This window comes from Aythya ferina, assembly GCF_964211825.1.
Source record: "Aythya ferina genome assembly, chromosome: 8".
NCBI lineage: Eukaryota > Metazoa > Chordata > Aves > Anseriformes > Anatidae > Aythya > Aythya ferina.
In genome coordinates, this window is record NC_140304.1 from 12,439,712 (window position 1) to 12,462,479 (window position 22,768).

Here is a 22,768-nt window from a genome sequence, read left to right on the forward strand (position 1 = left end):
CCATCTAGGTTGGGAATGACCTTCAAGATCATCAAGTCCAACCATCAACCTACTGAGTCCCACCAGTGACCCCCGTCCCTCAGTGCCACGTCCTCACGTCTCTTCAGTACCTCCAGGGATGGGGATTCCACCATGCTCCAGTGCTTGGCCACCCTCTGTGTGAAAAAATTCTTTCTAATGTTCAGCCTAAAGCTCAGGCATTGTTGATATGGTTTACTACTCGTGGGCATGTTCTAATGCTGTTTTACAGATTCTACACATACAACTCTAAGACCCTACTTTAGTCAATCAAATCATAAAAACAAATTGGCAAAAGTAGCATAGAGGTTAGCAAATAATATCCAATTAAAATCAAAATTTGTAGTTAGAATACAGTTTTTGCCCAATATCTGCAGTAACTTATAGATATCAGATCATGTCTGCTGATACAAACATACCAATTATTCCACTAGTTTAGTAAGATCTGCTTTAGAGGTTTAATCATTTTTATGAATTCATTCTCACAACTGTATCACTTTTTCATTCTTACTACTGCGATAAAATGAACATATCAGGCGTCAGTCCTATTTGCACCTCACAGAGATCAAACATGCAAGTTACACAAACAAAAGATATGATGAATAAAGAACAGCTTCTACACATTCAGTGGACCCTTCACAGACGGGTCAACTTTCTGCCTCTACCACAGAAAGACCAAAAGGGAAGTATTTGCAAACAGCTAAAAACAGATAAATTTTATCCCAGGAGGCTGGATCAAATTACAGAAATATCTGATTATATTTTTTATAAATATTTAATTATTCTTTTAAAACAAAGCATAGACATGGGCTTCCCTAATGCAAGAGTTTATATGTTGATTTTCCTTTGCACTGCTTGAGCAACGTACAAGGCTACTGAAATCACACACACAATTAGTAAAGCTGCTTGTGATGAAGGAGCATATCTGGATCTGGAGTACCAATATAGCTCTTACTCTGATGAAAGTTCAAACTCAGAAGGAGCAAAACAGAATAAAACCAAGGTCTGAGATACGTGATAATTTATTCTAGCTTTTAAACAACCTTGCCAAAATCTGCCAACAAGAAAGATTCAATTAATTGCATTAATAAGCACCAGGCATTGAAATCCAACAACTTTCTACACAGAATAGAACAGAATAAAACAGCTCAGCTGGAAGGGACCTAAAAAGATCAAGTCCAACTGCCTGACCACATCAGGGCTAACCAGTTAAAGCATTAACCAAATGTGTCCTGAACACTGACAGGCTTGGGGCATTGCTAGGAAGCCTGTTCCAGTGTTTGCCCACCCTCGTGGTAAAGACATTTTTTCCTAATGTCCAGTCTGAGTCTTCCCTGGCACAGCTTTGTGCCATTGCCACGTGTCATGATGAAAATGTGCCGAGTGGCAAGGTGTTCACATCGCTATATGTCTGTTCTCATTCTCTGTAAGGAACCAGTGCAAAACCTATGCAAAAGTTAAGCTCTACAAACACCTCTCAAGGTGGGATAAGATTGTGTGCTCACAGAACAGTAACCCAAGTCTTTAGACATGGATTTTGCACTTCCAGAACATCCCTCCACGAGTACGGAGGAAACAAGGAAAACAGATCACAATACATTCCAAGTCCAAAATCCAGGTAAGTAACATGAGAAAGACATAACCTATGCAGCCCTAACAATTCACAGCAGTGTGCTCTGACTCCAAGTGATTTTACCCAGAACATGCTGACCACCCAGCTCAGATCTAGGTCTCCACTAAGTGACAAGAACGTATCCACACTGGAGCTTTGGAGCCAAAGGGTTCCTGCTGAGGATACCCACCTGAAAGTATGACAGTCACGTTCAGTGCAATGAACAATCCACAGAACAATCCAACCCTGAATGTAGTCCAGGCTGGTACAGGCTGTGAACAAAGCAATGGTGGAGTTAAAGGGGATTGAACAGGTTTATCAGCAAAATTAGATTCATTTGCAGAGTAAATTTAAAATCAGGGATACAATAATCATCTCTGACTGCACTCTTTCTCTGTGAAGTGCAGCACTGAAAAGGCTGTGTAATATTTTTGCCTATCTTGATGCCATGCCGTGTTGAAACAGAGCTCAATGGTTCTCAAAAAATGTTCCAGACCACAAAAACACTAAGCATACGTTATTAGTATCACAAATTTCCCTTCATTATTCATCTTATCCCTTCATTACCTTGCCTGCACGCATTAGGAAAAATTATTTCTGTATTTTCCAGAACTAAAGCAGATTACGTGACCATGCTCCTCCTTGCAATTTGTGGAGCATGCTCATACCCGTGTGTTTTCACCACTTTGTTCCAATGCAAATCTAATTTGGCACCTCGACAAGTTGCAGAAGCAGCTTAGCTATGTAACTTGCTCACCTGAGCTGCTCCCAAAGGTGGAACACGCAGACGTTTCATAGCCTTCTGTCTGTCCCCATCTTCTAACTCGTTGGTCACCACTTCCTAAGGAGATAAAGACACACATCGCAGAAGGTCATGCTAATGCTAAACACCTGATACTGCATTAAAACAAAAAATAAGTCAATTTCCAAGTTACATTTGAGCCCTCACCCCATGTTATTCCAATGTACTGTAACAAAGATATGAAAAGTTTACCATAACGCATCTAGGTGTTATTATATGATATAAGCTAACACTGTCTTAGCTTTTCAGAGTGAAAATTTACCAGCTGAAGACATGTAGTGGGTTTACATAGCAAGGTTTTGGTAGCAGGGGGCCACAGGGATGGTTTCTGTGAGAAGGATCTAGAAGCTGCCCCATGTTTGGTAAGGGCCCCACTGTTCCAGAGCTGAGCCAATAAGCGATGTTGTCTTGTGCCTCTGTGAGAGCATATTTAAGACAGGGAAAAAAACGCTGCGCCACACAGCAGCTGGGAGAATGAGAGCAGTGAGGAACAGCCTTGCAGGCGCCAAGGTCAGTGTAGAAGGAGGGGGAGAGGTGCTCCAGGCGCCAGAGCAGAAGTCCCCTGCGGCCTGTGGTGAGGACCATGGTGAAGCAGGATGTCCCCCTGCAGCCCATGGAGTACCACGGTGGAGCAGGGTTCCACGCTGCAGCCCGTGGAGAGGAGACCACGCAGGAGCAGGTGGCCTGGCAGGAGCTGCTGCCCGTAGGGGAGCCAGGTTGGAGCAGTTTTCTCCTGAGGGATGGACCCCGTGGTATGGACCCATATCTGGAGCAGTTCTGGAAGAGCTGCTGCCTGTGGGACACCCACGTCAGATCAGTTCATCAAGGATTGTATCCCGTGGGTGGGACCCCACAGCACAGGGGACGAGAGTGATCAAGAAGGAGCTGCCCACTCGAGTGGAACCACGACAAGACAACATACACAAATTCATGTAAGCAATGCCAGAAATCAGTGGCACTTTAAAATCAACCAACAGTTGCCTTGGTGGTGAATACAGGCTACAGGCAGACCTTGTGGGGAGCAATAGTGAAGAAGAACACGTTGTTTTCTAGTTACAAAAGCAGCAGCGCACAGAGCAGCATCTTTACCTCTGTTTCGGAGATAAGCTGGTTGATTTTCTTGCAGGTGTAGAAGGGTGCCACCTCCACCTCGGCCACCCGCCACTCCGCCCCTCGTGTCGTCTCCAGGTTCTTGTCATGTTTCTTCAAGATCTTGCGGAAGCCTGTGAAGTTCAGGTTCTGCAGGGAAGAGGAACAGTTACTGGCCATTAGCCTCAGTCAGATCAGAAGAAAGTTACGTGGCTACATGCCAGCGCTAGCAAGGAATAAGAAGAATCAAAATTCTTGGATCTATGGTCAGGAAGATTTTTGTGTTATCACTTTATTAGAAAGTTATGTATCCTTTGTAAAGGATAATGCTCTCTCTGCATGGGTACCAGACTGCTTATATCCCACATGCACTACACCTGGTCTCTGCATGAGCAGTAATGAGCTCTTAAAAACAGAAAGCTGCAGAAAGAGTATGTATGCTGCGCCTACCCCAAAGCAAGGCACATATTAATTCTTCCAAGGGTTTTTCCCCTTCTGAAAAGACTAGGCTATGGATTTCTAGTTTTTTCAGTCTTCTTGGTTTCAAATAAAGTTTGCAGAATAAGCACATTATAAAAGAGAAATCCTGATACAACAGAAAACTTGTGAAAAGTTTAAACGCTGCAAGTGAAGCCCTGAGAAGTGCATCCCCTGACAGCACGCTCTCACAAAGCACATTGCACGATGCCTGCAAAACTGGCCGAGGCTTGCAGACAGAGGAGATAAGAACACGATGCCACATTAAAGGGAAAAAAAATGATGGTTGATTTCCAAGTTACGTACGAGCCCTGACCTTAGGCTCTTGTAACGGGCAGTAACAAAGATAGGCAGAGCTCACCACGCTGCATTAAAAGCAGGCGATTGCTGTGATGAGATGTGTTTGAAATGCTGTGTTTCATTGCACAGAAAACACCTCTTGAAAGGCTCTGTGTTTCCTTCAGGCACCAGCAGGAACACGGACAGACCGTGGCAAGAGTCACTTCAAAAAAAGCTTAGAAAGTAGCTTGGAAAGAAAAACAGAAAATCGCAGAATCCAATACCCCGGGGAGAGGCGCCAACTACTCGCTGAAATTATTTTCAATCTAATTATGCTCAGAGTGATTTAATACCAGACCCCTGCCATATAGGTGGGGAAATGAGGCTAGGGAGATGGGAGCAGGAAGCCAATGCATTAGTGATCTGCATTATTGCAGACAAGAGACTTTAATTACTTTCTATCGGAAAAGCCAGCATCCCACCCCAGGGAGAACAGATCACTATTTCATAAATTGGAAATGGGTAAGATGCAACAAAATGCTGGTTTGGGTCCGAGACTGCTCCACAGCCTGAACTGATATGGCTTTGTGATGACATTAGCAGAGCCCACAAATCCTGCCACCCCCATGGCCTGACAAAAACACCGCGGGCTACGATGGCACCGCAGCGATGACACCGAACGAGAACAGCCAAGTGCCATCTATGCAGCCACGGGTTTTGCACTTCTTGCTATTTAGTACACTTCTATTTGGCAAGGGGCCTTCTCCAAGCCTGACTTCCATTTCTGAAGGTGGCTAATTGAATCTGTGGAAGCGAATTGGCTAGTGACATGCTTTGCCATTAAAGGTGAAAAAAAACAGTGCAAATAATGTTACGCAACATCAAGTAGGATGAAACAGCAGACTCAAAATCTTTGCTCGCATACAAGTGCATTGGTTAAATGCACCACCAAGGCAAACACATGGCAGTGTAGTAAGAGTGAATCAGCCCCCATTATTTGCCCCATGAATTAATTTCTCAAGATTTGTTTGTTCTGAGACACAGTATTTCATTTTAATAGGTGAACATACTCTAAGGTTCTAAATTACTGCTAATAAATTACTTTTAATGGAAATTTAATCATAGGTAGTTTTACAAAGTACCAGCTGGCCCAAAGTTATAGTTTCACTTCACGTTTGCTTTGTGCACCTTACGAATCAATGTGTGCAACTTCTCCTCTTGCTTCAGTGCGAACGGACTGAGGAATTTGCTCCACGTGGGTTTTCTTTCCTCGGTAACCCAATGCCAGCCTTCAGCATCTTGTCAAAGTCATGGCTGGGTATCTATAACGCCCCTGGTGACCTCACTTGATCCCCTACTTGAAGGCCTCAGCCATGTCATCTTCCCTCCAGGTTACTGTTTTCCCTCTCCAAAACTGCAAGGCCTCGAATATTTCTAACTCTTATATTCTAATCTCAAATGTGATTAAAATGAGTATTTTGGGATTTGGCTTTATGCTTGTTTTAGTACATGTACTCCTTGTCCTCAACTTCAATACCAATCTGAGCTAATTTTCTTATTCTCTCTTTGAAGATATGCTGTAGAGAGAAGCTCTGTCCCTTTGGAAACTGAGAATGATCAAATCCAGATGGTTTTCACATCAATTTTTAGCATATATACAGTGCTCCTGGACCCACGGTGGGAAAAGGTAAAAACATGAGTGGGAAGGATGCCTTTTTTGTCAATGTAGCGTAGGAGAAGATTTTCCAGAGGAATGACCTATGTCATCCTCTATTTAAATTCATCAAGCCTCAGAAGTGATTTTTTGTAACCAGAAGTAAGAGCTTTTTTAAAGAAATGGAAGAAATCACAGTAGTCAGTGTTGCTTTGTTCCATTCCTGAAAAGCTAAGGGTACTCTGCCTTTGATCTTGAACTAGAAGCTGTCTTTAACTGTTCCAGGGCTTTATTAAGAGACCCACAGAGAGCTTCAGCAACTGTAAATCCGTGCCCAGGAGTCGTGGAGGGATGTCTGCTCACCCCATGACAACAAGCAGTCATAATGTCTGTAAGAGATGGTCCCAGCACTTCCCTGAGAGCTCTCCTTTAAGGCTTGTTCTAGTGCAAGCTGGACAAAGATGTTCCAAGCTGGAAACCCGATATTAAACCTAGGAAATTCCAGTTGAGGTATCTGGAGTGAGTAAGTGACACAGCATCATTTTTAGGAGAGGTTAACACTGGGAATTTTGGAAGAATCAAGCTTTGTCCATACTGCAGAGTGGTATTCAAGTATTTCTTACAGCGAATTTAGTTTAGTAAAATTTCCCAGTGCAATTGCCGATGCTGGTAAAGACCCAAATATAGCTCTAGCAAATTTAAGTTAAAGAATTAAAGTTGAAACATTTTTAATTAACAAGCCAAAACAAATAAACACAATCAGATATTTATGAGCAGAGTGAGTCTAGCAAAAATCGATCAAAGGTTTCAAATTTTTGGAACAAAATCATTGTCTGCAATATTTATCATGCCCTTCCCTGCTAGAAATCCAAGTACAACTAAAGATTTGTTTCCTCATACTTCTTTCCAGGCAAATGAGCCCGTATTCTTCAGAACTAAAAACATTTATTATTTTAAATGGATGTTTTAACAAGAAATTCTGATCTTAAAGGTCAGAGTTACTACCATGGTAACTCCAAGAGGAAACAGTACGCTAGCATTTCAAGTTCCATTACAAATATGGAGATAAAAGAGCTTCTTCCCCAACTTCCCAGCCCTGGCCCCGCACAGAACAGTGCACTGCAGAAGGAGGTGGCCCCGGTGTGACTGCAGTGACTTCACATTGTCACCAGGCTTGTGCCAAGGTTGCTGGGCTTGGGCAGCCCAGAAAAGGATGAGAATCGAAGGTCCTGCAGGTGAGCTGAGCATTTCCAGCTCAGCAAAACACAACAAGGACTATGTTGTTGGCTGCTAGGGATTTGCCCTTTCTTTGACATTGTCTAGCGACCCCAGAGCCAAAATGAAACCAAAAACTGACTTGAATGAGGCGAGTGAAGGCAATGCAAGCACAGAGACACACACACACATAGGGCTCTGTCAAAGCACCTCCCCTGGTGGGTACCTGATAGTTCTGCAGTAAGATGAGGCTGAGGTAGAGCTCGCTGAAGGCCAATTTCAGGTCTTTGATATTCCTATGCTGGACACGCTCCTCGTGGGACAGGTGGAAGACCGGCTTTTTGCGCCGCTGCTGCGTGGAAGCCCCGCTGGCTTCTTTCTGTGCGTCCAAAGTTGACTGCAGCTCCGTCCGAAGGGTCGTGAACCTGCGCTGAGCTTCTGCAAGCTTTTCTGTTAGCACAGGGAGGAAGAGTCAGGTGAGTGGTGGCACCTTTTTATCAAGCCTGTGAACAGCGCTATACCTTCTCCTCACATAATATGCCTGTCGGTAAAAATCACTGCATACAATAACCTATTGCATGGCCTTACCCGCTGAGCATTAAATTCAGCAGCTCTCCTTATTTCTTTTTTATGAAGTTTCTTCTCATTAAAGATTTTAGTGCACTTTTATGTATACCATACACTCTCTGGAAAAATAAAGAAGCCTCCACGTCAGACAGGTCTTGATTAATTTAGTCAAAATCAAGGGGCTGTCCCTGCAGTACAGGCTGAAGCAGCAATGACCATGAACTCCAATCCCTTCACCGCTGTGTGATGCTCACTCCTGGGCTGTCTGGACACCCCTTACTGATACCCAACCCAGGCAGCTGCTGCACACAGAATCTGTGCAGCCACCCCATAAAGCAGAGGCCATAAAGCAGCGCTTCTCGGCCCCACAAAGGATGTTTTAGAATCTGCTTGCTCACTACCAACCATGTGGTTGCTATCATTTTATATGACAGCAAAGGAATTGAAGAAGAAACACACTTCACGTGTATGGCTGGATTTTGGAGAGCAACGCAAGCCTTCTGACAAGCTCCCAGTGACGAGCACCGCTTCTGCTTTGATCAGCAGCTACAACACCGCCAGCATCTGTCCACAATCTGCAGTAACCATTTATCCCTCTTTCCCTCAATTTCGGATCACACTGGTTAGAAGCCCCGTCTCATTAGTTAGTGATTAAAGGGCCAGCTAAGCTGAGTTTAATGACCCTCTGAATGTGCTTTCGTGAAGGGGAAGTCCTCTTCCTCATCTCAAGTATGAAAAAGGGATTCCTTTAACATGCTGCTTTACCTACCTTCAGAAAATAATTGTCTATGCTCAACAATATTATTTTACAAGCAGCACAGATGACATCATTCGTGATGAATCACAGAATGGGTTGGGTTGGAAGGGCCCTTGAAGCCCACCCAGCTCCAGCCCCCTGCCCTGGGCAGGAACACCTCCCACCCGCCCAAAGCCCCATCCAGCCTGGCTCAGAGTGCTCCTTTCTTTGTGTTCTGTACATCTGGCTCCTTCCAGGCTTTATTCCTGCTGCAGCCTCAGCACCAGCCGTGGTGTGTGCTGATGAGCACCACACCAAAGCTGGCGTTGGCCATGAAGACGCCGAGCAGCTTTGCAGGGCAGGAGCAGAGAGCTGGGAGCTGGAGCCAGCTGCACTGACCCATCCACAGCCCAAAGCTCTGCCTGGCAGGCTCCTGCTTGCCAATTTAATTCCCTTCGTTAGAGAACAGCTCATAGAACGACTTCATAGCAATTCTCAATTCCTCCTCCCCATACAGGGTAATATCCATCCCGCAGAAGCAAAAAAACCCTTTGGAACAGAAAAGGGAGATCAATATAGGAAAATCAGGGATGGAAGAACCTGAAAGCCTCCGTAACTTTATTGATCGTAAACTGAGTAAGAGGTTTTAAAAGCACAGGGAATGAAAACTCCTTTCTGACAACTTCCACAGCTGCAAGGGCTCCACTGAATGGAGACGACGTAGCCCACAGCGTGATGTGTCTGTCCACAGCCACACAATATTTAACACAGTTGAGGTCAGGTTGCCAAAAAACACTCCCTCCCCCCTTCAGGAGCTCTCTTTGGAAGAAGTAAGAGATGTCTGCTGGAGGATCTGTTAGAATCAAAAGCCTTCATATAAATAACACTCACAAGTTCACTCTCTGTATATTCAAAATGTTACATTAAACCATCTGTGACACACTGAGATTTCCTTTGGATCAAATTATTAAATATGCAGGGGTTCAAACTTACATCTTTCAACTGAAAGCACATGTTCCATTGTCCCTATGTCCAGAAAAATCTTAAAATCCAGGAGTCTAATAACATGGTATTAAAAAAAAAAAAAAAAAAAAAAAAAGATAATGTTTCTGAAATAGTGAGAAAACTACTGCAATTTTCCTATCTGTTTGCAAACCAGCATCCATTAAATAGCATCATCTCCAATATAAACACTCTTAATCATCCAAAAATGTGGCTTGGAAGAACCATTGCAAGTCTTTTAATTCAACCTCCTACTCAAAGCTGGCCCAATATTCGAGCTAAATCAGGTTGCTGCTGAGCAGAGTCACGTCCTGCCTTCCAGACGGCTCTCTCCGTCGGTACAGGCAGCCCACGGTTCCCTGCGGATGGGTTTTTAAAGACAACTGAAGCAGCGTGGTAATGACCTGCTGCTCCTGGAGGATGGCAGCCCTGCCCCATCTCCTGCATTGACTCCAGTTATCCAGCCCGCAAATCAGTTCATCTCGTTACGGAATGATTTTATTACCGAGTCACTGCAGATGCAAAAATAAGAAACAATGTGTGCTGGTATTCTTAAAACCTCCCGGGGAGTTGCCTAGGGAAACCACAACGCAGAGTAGGACTGAATTTCTCAATTTGCAATGTATTCCAAACTATTTGAAAGGACATTCACTGCTATCACTAATTGAGCACTCTGAAAAGCGACTTTTTTTTTTTAAAAAAGAAAGGATGCCATCAAAAGAGTTAGAAAAAAAAGCAGCAAACACTTAGAAACTGGAACCACTCTTGTTTTGCAGCACTCTGCACGACCTGATGACCACAGAGTGCACAGCTCAAGTGTAATCTCAAGGCAAAGACTAAGGAAAAACCCAAAATCAACAGCGGCAGACTTCAACAAAAAGACTTGCAGTAAAAATGCAGCTTTCCCCCCAAAGGTACTCCTAGATCCTGATCAAAGATGGATCCTGATCAAGCTGCTCCCCAAGTTCCAGTTTGGAAAAATGGTCATCTGCATGGTCACGGCAGTGCTCAAAAACTGTTTCAACGGGCAATCTAATAGCCCATTCCTGCCCACAGCTCCTCTGTGCATTTTAGACACCTCCTCCTTTTCTCTACTTGTACGTATCACATTCAATATTTTATTTACCAAGTTAAAGCCAAAGCTTCCTACCAATGATAAAAGGAGCTCCCGAGTTAACACAAAATTGTTACTAACTGAACAGCAGCACAAGCAGAATCTGATTATACCAACTTAAATGATAACAAACTTCCTCTCTAGAGGATCCCAAACAAACCAAAACTGGCCACAAAAGAAATCTTAGCTCTTGAACAGGCACTCCTCTGCTGGAACTATCTGAAAATGTTACTACTAGTGTGTTTTTTTTTCTCCTCTTTCAAGTGTGTGTAAGTTTACTTGAGAGCAGTCCAAATAATCACAAACTGTTTATCAAATCAGATTTATTTAATGGCAGTTTTCCTTCCTACAAAGCCAGAATAATGGCCTGGGGAATTCAGGCTGCGTTTGATGCGAGCCGACAATGTTTGAGCACAGAGCGAAAGGCACAGGCATCCTGCAGCAGGCAGGGCTCATTGAGGAGCCCTCAGGACAGGAAAAGGAGACGAGGAAATAAAACAGAGATCAGCAGAAGGATTAGCTTTCATGCAAGTGGACAATATTTATTGTTGTAAAGACAAATGTATAATAAACCATATAATAAGCCTATAATAAATAGCACGAAGCAGGCCATAATGCAAGCCACCGCCTGCCTGCAGTTACAGCAGGGTCTGACTTGACATATTTCAGACACGAGCAAGGCAAGAAATATTCCTTCGGTGGTTCCTCTGGGTAGCTTAATGTTAGTAAGCCGAATAAAGGGTTTCCATACTGTTAAGGTCACATCGCTCTTCTGCAAATAAAAGACTCATTTAATTCTCATCACAAGCGATTTTCAAATTGCATGTGTTCTCTCCTATATGTTTTTGAAATGACAGCAAATTGAAAAAAAAACCTTCCTTGTATTCTGAGTGGCATTTTATACAATATGGGAAGGGGTGTGGATACGTGGGTGTGTACATGCTAACAGCTCTTCATTAGCGAAAATTATCACCTGCATTGTGCAGGTGAATTGAAGAACTTCCTGCACCGAGTTGCAGAAGATCTCAAGGTAAAACAAAATTGAGAACTGTTCTGAGTGTGGTTAGGTATAGATGAACTGTATGCAGAAAAATGCCTATGGGCTAAAGTGTAGAGCAGGCCCAACAAAACACACTGCTTCTGCCTACAAACCTCCCCTTGCCTTGTTCCTTGCACCCACTATGGCTAGAGCAAAACAGCACTGCCACAGAGCCGGGAGAGCTGGCATAGCCTGCCCCAGGGAGATTCGCTTCCCTACATGGAAGCTGAACAGAGGCAAGTTGCAGCGTACCCTTACTGCATCTATTGTGCCTTCAGCTATTCTCATCTTCACCACCCAGACTCTGCTAGCAACAAAGTCATCGCCTGATAGTTATTAAAGTATTTTTGCACACTTCGACTTTGTCTTTGTTACCAGACTGAAATCAAAAATAGAAAAAGGCTACTATGGAGTGCTGCAAAAGCCTGTTTATTGCAAGATGTTAATAAATCAAGAACACATTAAGAGAAGCATGGCAGCAGTCAGTACATCCCTGTATCCATATTTAAACTGTTTTCCAGCTGAAAACCCTTTTTAAACCTTACCAAAAGAGGCCATAAACCAGCTCAAATGTAATGGTGGGTGAAACTAGGACACACTATTACAAAGCCTTTTGTAGCAATATTACAGGGCAAATTTCTGATTATTCCATTCTGAAGTTTGTTTTCAAAACACAGGGTGGGAAAACAAACAGCACTTTGAAATATGAACCCTAGGAACCCCTGCTCCAACCACCCTTACATTTTTACTCAAATTTAGTAAACAGGATTGTATATACAGCCAGTGACGAATTGCTACTGGCTGATCCAGTCTGAAAAGTTGCAAATGTAAGTTAAGTGCCTAAAAACCTCTTGAACGCATCAGGACAGACAAGTGACCATACATAAGCAAGTCCAGGATAGCTCGTCCAGCAAAAGCTCTGAGAACACCATCTAGGGAGCTTTGCACTTATGCCTAAAACAAGCACAGTAGACTGCCACCATGGGTAGGCTGAGAAACTGTGCCCTATATGTAAGATGCCACTTAAATTTAAGAGCATCTTCAAAGTTCAGCAGGATGCTATTACAAAGCAATGAAATTGCCTGCCCTTCATTCTTCCTCCATTCAAAAACCATGGTTTTAGTTCCACATCTGTGATTAAACCAGAGCAGTCTCCCATATAAACATGCCCTGTAATTACCTGATGGTAGACCTTCGCGAACACTGTGGCTATTCTGAAAGTCTGGGAGCTTCAGACTCCTTTTGTGTTGCCGTATTTTCCACAAATACACACAAATAAGCACTTTACCTGAATAGAAAATGTTGATTTTGGCAAGTTCTTTCTCGCAGGTTTGGAAGAACTTCTCTTCAAACGTGGCAAAACACCTTTTCACTGTGTCTTCATCTGTGTCTATGAAAGAAAAGAGAAAAAAAAGGTTGAAACAGAAGAATATAGGAAGAATTTTCTAAATGGCTGCCATTTGCCAATTGGAAATATTTCTTCAGAGTAAATCCACCTTCTTTGTCATGTGGAGAAAGAAGAATTATCAAGTCCAAGAGGCTTTGAAGGAATGTGAATTTGACTGATAAAGGAATTGCCCCAAAACAGAGAGGGAATGCCCCACATAAGCGGTAGCTGAACCTTGACCAAAGTTCCCATCATCTTTTTACACCCTTCAAGTGCTACTGCAGATCCTGCACACTTCATTTCCACCTCCTAACCCAGCTTGTGTGTGACTGCACTTGTAGTGCCACCCTGGATGAAGGCTGTTTTCACAGCTATCATTACAAAGTCCCACATTGGTGGAAAGGGGGGACCATGTCCCATCCCCAACGTGCACCCACAGCACGCAGCTGTTGTGGGGTGGTCCCCTTCCTCCTTCCTCCCCCCCAGCATCCCACCGAGAGCCGGATCAGGGAGAGATGTTCCGTGCAAAACAAACGCTGATTAAGTAGCAGCATAGCTGCCCCTGACACGTTACCGTTGCTTCACATCAGTGCTAAATTATCATATTAAACCACCCAGAAATTGTTCTGCTCTCCAGTCTTGGGCACTGGCAAGCTCACCAATACACTTGAGAGCAAACCTCTTTAACAAAGATTGGGTCTTACAGTCTTACCCACCACAGACAGAGATCTAGCTCTTTAAGAACAAAGCTGGCCATGAAAACTATTCAGGCCAGATTAGCAAACAATTTTATTTAAAAGAAAAGTGCCAAACTTAACCGAAGGCTTCATTTGACCTTGTTGGTGGACTCACAGGCTTCAGCCACCATTCCTACCTTCTCGTCACTATAACCTTTTTACTCTTTGCTACCACTGTTTCTCCTCTTTCACATGTAATTTTGAATAGTCTCTCCTCAGCAAATGGTTCACATTTTGCCAAATGTCTCAGCTCTTTTTGGTGCTATTTCATTGCACAGCAACCTATTTTCACATCAACCCTGGAGACCTTCACTTCCAGAGGGACATTGCTCTGGCACTCCACACAAACCAAGCCAGGATTTCTCTTTCTCTTGGAGCCCGATTTTTTTGCCAAAGTCAAATTTGGCAATTAAAGCTGCAATTCAGCTGCTTTGTTATTATAAGGAATACAGTGAAACATCTCCAGAAGTCCAGAATGTCAAAGACAATGAGTAAAAATTAAGGAACCCACACTGTAATTTCACATTTTAGCACTGTCATACTCACATACCCAAGTGTTACTAATACTGAAATGCAGCAGATCCTTCATACCTGCCATAGTTTGCTGAGTTCTCATGCAGTCTTACAGACTAAAAAAAGGTAGTGTTATTACAAAGAGTAAAAATTAAGTTACTTAAATGGTCTTGAAAAGCTCAAGAAATAGATCTTGAACTACAGGTTTTTAAAATGAGATAAAAAGAGTGTCTACAAAAAAAATATCAGTCACTGGCAGATAAACATTCTGGACTGTCACAACCAAAAAATCTTTTTCTCTTACCATTAATTTGTAAGTAAAACAACCTCAAAGTAGTATTAATTAAGAGAATATTTAAATATAAACTTTTAGCAGTTGAAATTTCCTGTTGTTTTTTGTTTGTTTGTTTGTTTGTTTTAATGCTTGTGGCAGCATTATTAAACACCATAAACCTACACATACTACATTAACACTTCAAAGGGTTTGGACAGCAAGAGCAAGTAACACCACACAAGCCTGTGGGTGCAACGCTAGATAAAGTCTTTCTTGTTCTAGACTTTGACGATGCACTTTTGGGGTTGAAATAAGGAACACAGAGCAAACGCCGTCCTGCACAGATGAGCAGCGTTTCCAACTCCACCATCCAAACAAGCACTCGCAGAAAAGAACTGCAAGAGCCCCTGAGGCTGCTCCAAATTCTAGGTTTGGCTCCTGGGGACTGATCCTTGCAGATCCGCAGCTCCTCCTGGGGCCCAGGATTCCCTCACTCGCACAGGCAGACCCCAAAATGAGAGGGCTGCAGCTCCTCTTTGCGGAGCAGAAGCCGCCGTGGCCCTGAGGCGTTATTGCCCATCTTGGCCCAAGGCCCCACTCGCTGCCCAGACACAAATCCCTCTTTGCGGGTAGCCTGGAGCACCAGAAGGACACCAAACAGCTCTGTTTGCTTTGGGGCTGGTAATTTCTAAGGGCAGAGCCACAGTGGTTGCAACACCGTACCTTGGGGCCCTGCCAGTAAGGCCAACCTGGACTTGCCTGCAGAGCCCTAGCCCTTGAGCCAGCAGCTGCTAGAAATTATGGGGCCATACGTAACACGCAGAGTTTTGGCTCTGTGGCTGCCTGAAGCTTTTCAGATGACAGGAATTAGAGTATCAAAATGGTTCAAAGCAGCGTGGTGTTAAACTAACACATTGCCAAATAAATGAGTACATTGTTTGCTACGTTACTTAAGGAAACGGTAAGTAAGTCTGTAGAATTGTTTCACTGCATCTGAAGTTTAGAAAAGGACAAAGGGCTTTAAATAAACAAGCCACTCTTGAAAGACCTTCCAAAAACCTTGAGATTAGGAATTCAGGTCTCTCTTTAGACCTCAAAACATTGCTGACTCAGAGGAAAGCAAGGTTCTGTATAAACTATTCAAAAACCTTATCCAAACACCTTCTTATAAAAGATATTTTGCAGGCCACGGTGGATGCCAGCTTTAAAACCCTGGGTTTTCTGTGAAAAGGTTTCCCTTTGGTTCCATTCCCACTGCAGTTCAGCGATTTAGCTGCAATAATAAGCAAGTGCTGCCAAGGCTATTGCCTTTATTTATTTTTTTCCCCCCCAAGGCTAGGACAGGACAACATTTTCTGCCATGAGAAAATGATGGTGCCAGAAACTGGCCTTGGATTCAGAAGCTCCATGACAACAGAAGCTATTGCTAAAAGGCATCGAGCTACCTCTGCCAATAAGGACCAGTGGTAACCTTCCTTTTGTTCCTTTTCTATAGCCCTATTAGTCCATTTACCCTAAAATCCACGATGTTGCCAAGGATCCACGATGAACAAGGCTGCCAAGAAGATAGCCCGATCGATATTGCAGCTTCCTGACCTCGTCTTCCTATGCAACTGCCTGCTGTGAATAGAAGACAGCACAGTGAGCCTGAAAGCCTCTTGTTCTTCCTTGCAAAGCCAAGTGGTAAGCCAGAGCAGTCTGGACGTACTCCCCTGTCTCCACACTTTCTGGCTTGCGCAGAGTTCAGATGCTGGCTCACCTAAAATATAACCTGAATTGAAAAATTAACCTGCAAGTGGCATTCCCGAGCTGGCCCATGGACTCATTTCTCAGCGCATGTGAGCTGTACATCCAATTTCTTGTTTTCTGCAGCTGTGGGATATAAACAAGTGATCAGCATCCTGCTCCGCTTACTCACTTCTACACAAGAAAACAGACGGGAAAGGTTTGCTTTGTTAGAACAGTGCCCCCTGAAAAGGCATCATTAACAAAAAATCCTCGTCTTTATCATATGGAATTTTAAGGGGCAACTAATTAAAAAGATTAATTAGCTGTGTTATGGGAGCAGCACTGGTGCAATTCTCTGAATCACCTTCTGTTTGCAACAAAACAGTTTTATCTGAGTAAGCCTATTTCAACACTTCAGCTGGAGAGGAGGCAATTTTAATTATTTTTCTTTAGGAGGACTCTGCGGTCTATTCCGTATAAAAAAGTCAGACTAAACGTCAGCATGAAACACATTAAATCGTACTGGACTGGTGACCACAAGTCTAATATCACCACTGTTTGTTTGACTATGCTAAACTTTTAATGTTTTTCATACCCTGTTCTTGGCTGCTCGCTAACAAAAAGCTCTGTGCATTGGGCTGGACTAGGACAGCAACAGTGGGACTGTGGCTCTGAAAAATTAGCAAAGCTAGCAGGATTTCAATTTAAAAGGAAGTTTTCTTGTGCCTAGGTCCAGGAGGACAGTAACTGCTTATACTTCTAGGCTCTGTGGCATGCTAGGGAAAAGGAAAAAAAGAAAGGGAGAAGAAAAAGAAAAAAAGGCAGCTTTTACCCACCACTCAAAATTCTAAGAGAAAAAAGTCACTGAAGGAGAAACACATCTGCTTCCAAACCCCCCATCAGCCCTTTCTCTCTACTCAACCATCACCATTTCCTAACATCCTTGATGATTCTACAGCACCAGGGCTGTAGTTTCCTAACCTTTTACATAGTAGAGTGAAAAGTTTTACAGCTAAAAATCCAACTGTGTAGCTCAAATGCAAGAATGATGATCATCTATACATCCTTAATGTGTCGTCCTCGTGTTTACTGGGGGATTTTTCAATGGGACGGATTTTTCCACACGGCAACTCCTTCCTCAGTGCAGAAAGCTACACTCACATCAGCTGCAAATGGTATCACTCACTCACAGCTTCTAATAAATGAATTACTCACCATACATTTTCATGCCCAATCTTGTGGCACATAAACTTCTGCATGAGATTGCTTTTAAGTGCATAGATATAGAAATCTCCTCTTGCTATAGGAAGAGAGGGAGCAGACTCTGCTCCTCCTGTACCACATGGAAGGAACATTTGCTTTCATGCTGTTTTACCTTCACTTCTGAGTTGCAACCTCCACACTCACGTGTAATGATGTGCACCTCTCTTGGAATTTATTCCATCCACAAAAAGTGGACCTTGAAATAAAATATTATGAAATCAGCAAGGAAGAGGCTTCATGCATTAGCTAACATTAAAAAAATAAATAATAAAATAGTAAGAAGTATAGAGACTATACCTGCTTTTCGAAACTGCCACGGATGAGCTGGTCAGCTCGCCACTTAATGACTGCTCTAGCCCAAATTAGATTTGGTTATTCAATTATTTCCCTAAATCTAGTAATAAGAAATGACCAGTCAGGTAGCAAATGAGGTTGGTGCTGTCCGCACAGGCAGTGTTTATGTGCGGGCAGGGGAAGGAGGAGGGAAGAGCTGCTGCAGGTCAACAGCAAGAGTTGTCTCAGGTTTTGGTTCACCATTTTGTTTTCAATCAATTTACCCAGAATGAAAGGAATCTCTTTTAAAATACCTTTAGAAAGTATGATTTTCAGGTGAGTAAAAATTCTGCTTTTTTATTTTTAGGTTGTATCACTGGAATCTTTCAAGCAAACCACCTGGCTTCTTTATTTATCTGGGAAGAAAAAGCAACCTCCGCAACACGCCTACAAGCAAGATGTATAACCAAGCGTCTACTATAAGTTATTTGTATTTGTGACTCCATAAGCACAGACCCTGAAGCAATATCACCATCCTGGTAAGAAATCAGGTGTAGAAGAGACTGGCAATGCACGAGCAGGATGGGATCAGAAGATGCTGCCCAGCAGCTCGAAGGGTGCTGGCTGGGTTTTGTAGTCTGCAAGCACTGCTCTGTGGCAGGGGAGCTGTAAGTCATTCTGCAAACAGCAAACAAGGCAGTAGCCCTTGTTAGGTGCTAGGCAGGAGTCACCACAACAGGAGCATGGTTACGCTGGGACTGGGATCCATCGACACGCTCTGCTGCTGTGACAGCTCCACAAAGCCATCTGGGCAGGCACGCTTTGAAGCTGACCTCCAAATTCTCTAATTTCAGAGCGAAAAGGCTCTAAGCCTTCAGCAGACACGTAAAAGACATGTCTAGATCAACCCTATCCAGCTAGAAGAGGATCTAAAAGACTTCTTTTCTTTCCATATAGCTTGAAAAGGGGGAGGAAGAGCTCAGGGCAGTGTAAGCTCACGTCCCAGCTTCCAGGCCGAATGTCCCCAGTGCTGCTGTTAGAACTGGGCACCATTGGGTTGGCCAAATTCTGCCCACTGCCGGGGGCTCAGCTTCCCCCCGTTGTCCTCTGCTCACACAGGACCACGATGTGCCACTGCTTTCACAGCCCCTCGCCCTCTGTGCTGCGGGAGGTAATGGCACTACCAGCGGAACCACAAAGCCCAGCCTGTGTGGTGCCTCCCATTGAAGGACAGGGAGACAGAAACTTGTGACAGAAAAAAAATAAATGAGAAGTAACACAAATACCTAACGATATTCCACGAACAGCCGTGAAGGCGTTGTTAATGCTGTGTGACAGACCTGACTGCCAGGAGACAGCGCCCAGCGACAGGACTCACAGCACCTGCCTTCCCCGGTTAAGAGCAGCTGGAAAAAGGGGAGTGTGGATGAGCAAGCCCTCCAAGAAGGGTGCTAACCCATGCTGAAGTAAGAGACCCAGAAACGACTTGCAGCTCTTCTGGCTGAAAAGGACAGCACGGGAGTAGAGGCATCAGTAGTCGTGCAGAAGCTCCCTTGGGACTCCTCTGAGAGCCAGGCTTTCTCCTCGCACCCCGCAGTCCCGGTACAACTGTCTGTACAATCAGAAGATGTGCTTCCAGCTTTCTCAGTAGCTCCCTTACCTCAAAACTTCCAAGCAGGCTTTGTTTGGTTACTAGCATCTGTTCACCAACTTGTGTGGCACCAGAAACGACGATTTCAGATGTAGCCCTCAGCCCACCTCACCAAGCACCCTGGTTTTGGTAGTTATCAGCACTGGACAAAGCACTTCAGCACCCATTCTGACTTGGCACAGCAAGGGATTACGCTCCAGAAAATGCCCTGAAACCCCCAACCATGACTTGTTGCCATCGCTGTGACCAAACCATGGGAAGGTTGAGCTGGAGCCACGCTTTGGCACAGCAGAGACCGGTCACAGTAAATGCACCCAAAACCAAACGGGTTGCTGACATTCAAGCTAGCAACTACCAGCAGGAAAAGAAGAAAGCCAACATATTTCATGTTGTTGAAACTAGTTCAGAAGGGGCTGTTTTCCTACCCAGCAAGGAGAAGATCCATTTGGACTAGCAGGGAGGGAAGGACTGCAGAAAGTTTCCAAAATGGAGATGCTTTGTCCTGCCAAGCACTTGCTGCCTTCCCCAGGTACCGGCATGGTGCAAGTGCCTGCAGGAGCTGGAGGTGAGCTACAGCCTCCTCCTGCACGCTGCCAGCACTGATGCTGAAAATCTGTAGGGAAACGGTGCAATTAAGAGCAGCATTATAGCTTTTTAGAAATCCGGGGAGGAGCAGAGTGCCTCATGATGCTGCCGGCGTCGAGGCAGGACAGGATGGGGAAGGGAAAAGGGAAAGGGAAGGGAAAGGGGAAGGGGAAAGGGAAGGAGAAGGGAAGCCCTGCTCCTACCAGCACCCTGCGTCCTGGAGACCTCGCTGGGGACAGGCAGACAGGAGTCACGGCTAATGGTTGAAAATCATTTTGCATAATTGGAGCTGATAGGAGACCCACACCCATCACCCCAGGAAGCCATTTGCATCCTTGTGACAGTAACAGAACAAACACCATTTGTAAGTAGAGCAAAGAAATAAAACCATTCATAATTGGCAGAAAGGACCAGGTGAACAAACCACCACCACTACCCAGAAAAACAAAACCAGCACTGCTCTGAAAACTCTTCAGACACGTGAGAGCTGGGGATGTCAGAGCAGGGGGGAGAGTAATGAGAAAGGGAAGATTAACAAAACTGTGTCTTGGGAAAGACTTCAATTAATATTAAGAGCAGGCAGAAAGACAAAACAAATGATGCAGAGCCAGCTACCGGCTCCCCGTACGGAGGAAAGCAGAGACGCAGCACAAAGACAAACCTCCCTTAAACACGCTATTGATGGCTTAATTTCCCCCCGGGGAACAAACACGATTCAAATTCATTTTTCCCTTTTTTATTTCGTTTTATGTTACCGGCTATTAAGAGCAAACAGTTGGCAAGAAGGTAATAAGCAGGCAATTATCGGATGAAGAAAAACACGGTTCTGAGGTTATCTTGGAGAAATGCCACGGGACTTGAGAAGGGCTCTGTGCAAGATTTTACCCGGGGACCTTTACAGCCAGCATGCAGCTTCTTCCAACGTCCCAGGAAAAAATTAAATAAAAAAGCTTTTTAATTCTCATCAATGTTTGCACTAATGTCTCCATAAACATTTTGCACGATTTAAACCGGCGTTTTTCTTTTGAAATGCTCATTACTTAGAGAGTTCAAACAGCAGCAAAGGAGCGTTAAGGGTAGCGGCTTATCTCCTCAAGCTGGCAATTCTTCTGTTTCGGTTCTTGCAATATCACAGCGACAGATGCTGTCAGATCCTCAGCCATCACAAAGGCTCAGCCCTTCCCTCCCGCCTGGGCGCAGCACCCAGCTGAGCCCACCCTGCTGCTCGCTGCAGCCCGGAGACACCGCGCTCACGTCGAGATAAGCACAAGGCCTCCGGTGCAGGTGCCCCCACAAGTCTGGAGTTTTAAACACGCTTTCAAGCAGCATCCCTTGCCTCCCCTTATTCTCCATCCCGTGCCCAAAGGGCTCGTTTTAATCCGATTCAAGCCAAAGAAGCCCTCCTCAGATGTGTCTCTGCAATCAGAAGTTTTGCTACAATTTAAGCACGTGGAAGGAAGAAGCTGGGGTTCAAATGCCCTTCCCCCAAGGTGAGGGAAGATGGCCTTTAAAAAATGGGGTTGATTTGAGAGTTTATGCCCATTGCAACTGCTCAACAGGGCTTCTGTGTTCAAGGGGTAATTCTGGTTTAAGATTAAAATGCAGCAGGGACCAGGACCGTGCTCATTTCTCTGCCTGTCTTGTATGTCAGTCTCCCTCTTTGTGCAGCGCCAGGCATCTCCTCCTGCAGCATCCCTGCCAGGCCGGGACAGGAATCCTTTAAAAAAGGATTTTTACACCCGGAATGAGAAGAAAGATTTAGAGGCACGTGATTTCCCCCCCCCAGCTCCATGTGCGGCACTGCTGGCACTTCCCAAATAAAGCGGCAAAAGGAACCCTTCAGCAATTCCTATTGCTTGCAGAACAAAACCTGGTAGGAAGGGGGTACACAAACCGCACAGTGGCTGCCAACACGAAAGGTCCGTTCTGCATCCAAACACGAGCTAGAAGCCAGTGTGCTGAGGGGGAAAACAACACGCTCACCGGTGAGCCAAGGCAGAGACCCAGTTCCTTTAGGGACCCAGTTCCTTTCTCCATCCTACCTTTACATTTCTCAGCCTTTATATGCTCTTACCTTACACACAGGCACTTACTCTGTTAAGGGTAAATGAAACAAAGAGTACTTTGCTGTAAAAAAAAAACCAGCCCCATGCCTGATCCTGCTGCATGTGGCGCCTTTGCCAAGCAGCAGCCAACAAGGTAATGCCCACTCCGCAGCTACAGCTCACCAGAAACTTTACAGCTTGCACAAGTGATTAAATTAAAGATTGTTTCTTATTTAAAGCACGGGTGACACAACCAAAGAGTCAAACACTCAAAAGAGCAGCGGGAAAAAGCCGGGAGGAGCTCAGAGCTCCTTTGACCTGGCATTTGCAAGCTTTTGCTGCGCGTGCTCCAGGAAATCTCAAGCCGCCCACGAGGCACCCCACTTCTCACGAAAGCAGAGCCCCAAACCATTATTCTTGCTGTGCTTCATTGTGCTTCAGCCTCACGACAACTTCCTCGTAGGAAAGCCTCACGGCAGCAGACACGAGCTCTGCTCGTGTAGCCGGCACGCCGCTCGCAGCAGCCGAGCAGATGGAGTGCGAACCTCGCTGCCGGGGGACAGGAGGCTGTCACCGTCCCGCTCCGCAATCCTCCGCGAGCTGTTATCAATTAGGAGCTAAATTCAGAAAGGATTTTGGTGAAAGACAACACTTCAAGGTGTTTACGGGGAAATCAATCTGCTCCTTCAAGAAAAGGAAACCGTGTAC

The 22,768-nt window shown here is 44.6% G+C and overlaps 1 protein-coding gene across 1 annotated transcript in view; it reads right to left on the reverse strand.

Annotated features, from left to right (window-relative positions):
- The window catches only part of XPR1 (xenotropic and polytropic retrovirus receptor 1), a 98,908-nt gene that overhangs the window by 26,511 nt on the left and 49,629 nt on the right, over nucleotides 1-22,768 (reverse strand). The window contains exons 3-7 of the mRNA XM_084528647.1: nucleotides 12,893-12,994; nucleotides 7,373-7,596; nucleotides 3,522-3,671; nucleotides 2,388-2,471; nucleotides 1,821-1,902 (exon numbers count right to left, since the gene is read on the reverse strand). Of these exons, the coding sequence (XP_084384773.1) occupies nucleotides 1,821-1,902; nucleotides 2,388-2,471; nucleotides 3,522-3,671; nucleotides 7,373-7,596; nucleotides 12,893-12,994 (642 nt within the window). The remainder of the gene's footprint in view (nucleotides 1-1,820; nucleotides 1,903-2,387; nucleotides 2,472-3,521; nucleotides 3,672-7,372; nucleotides 7,597-12,892; nucleotides 12,995-22,768) is intronic.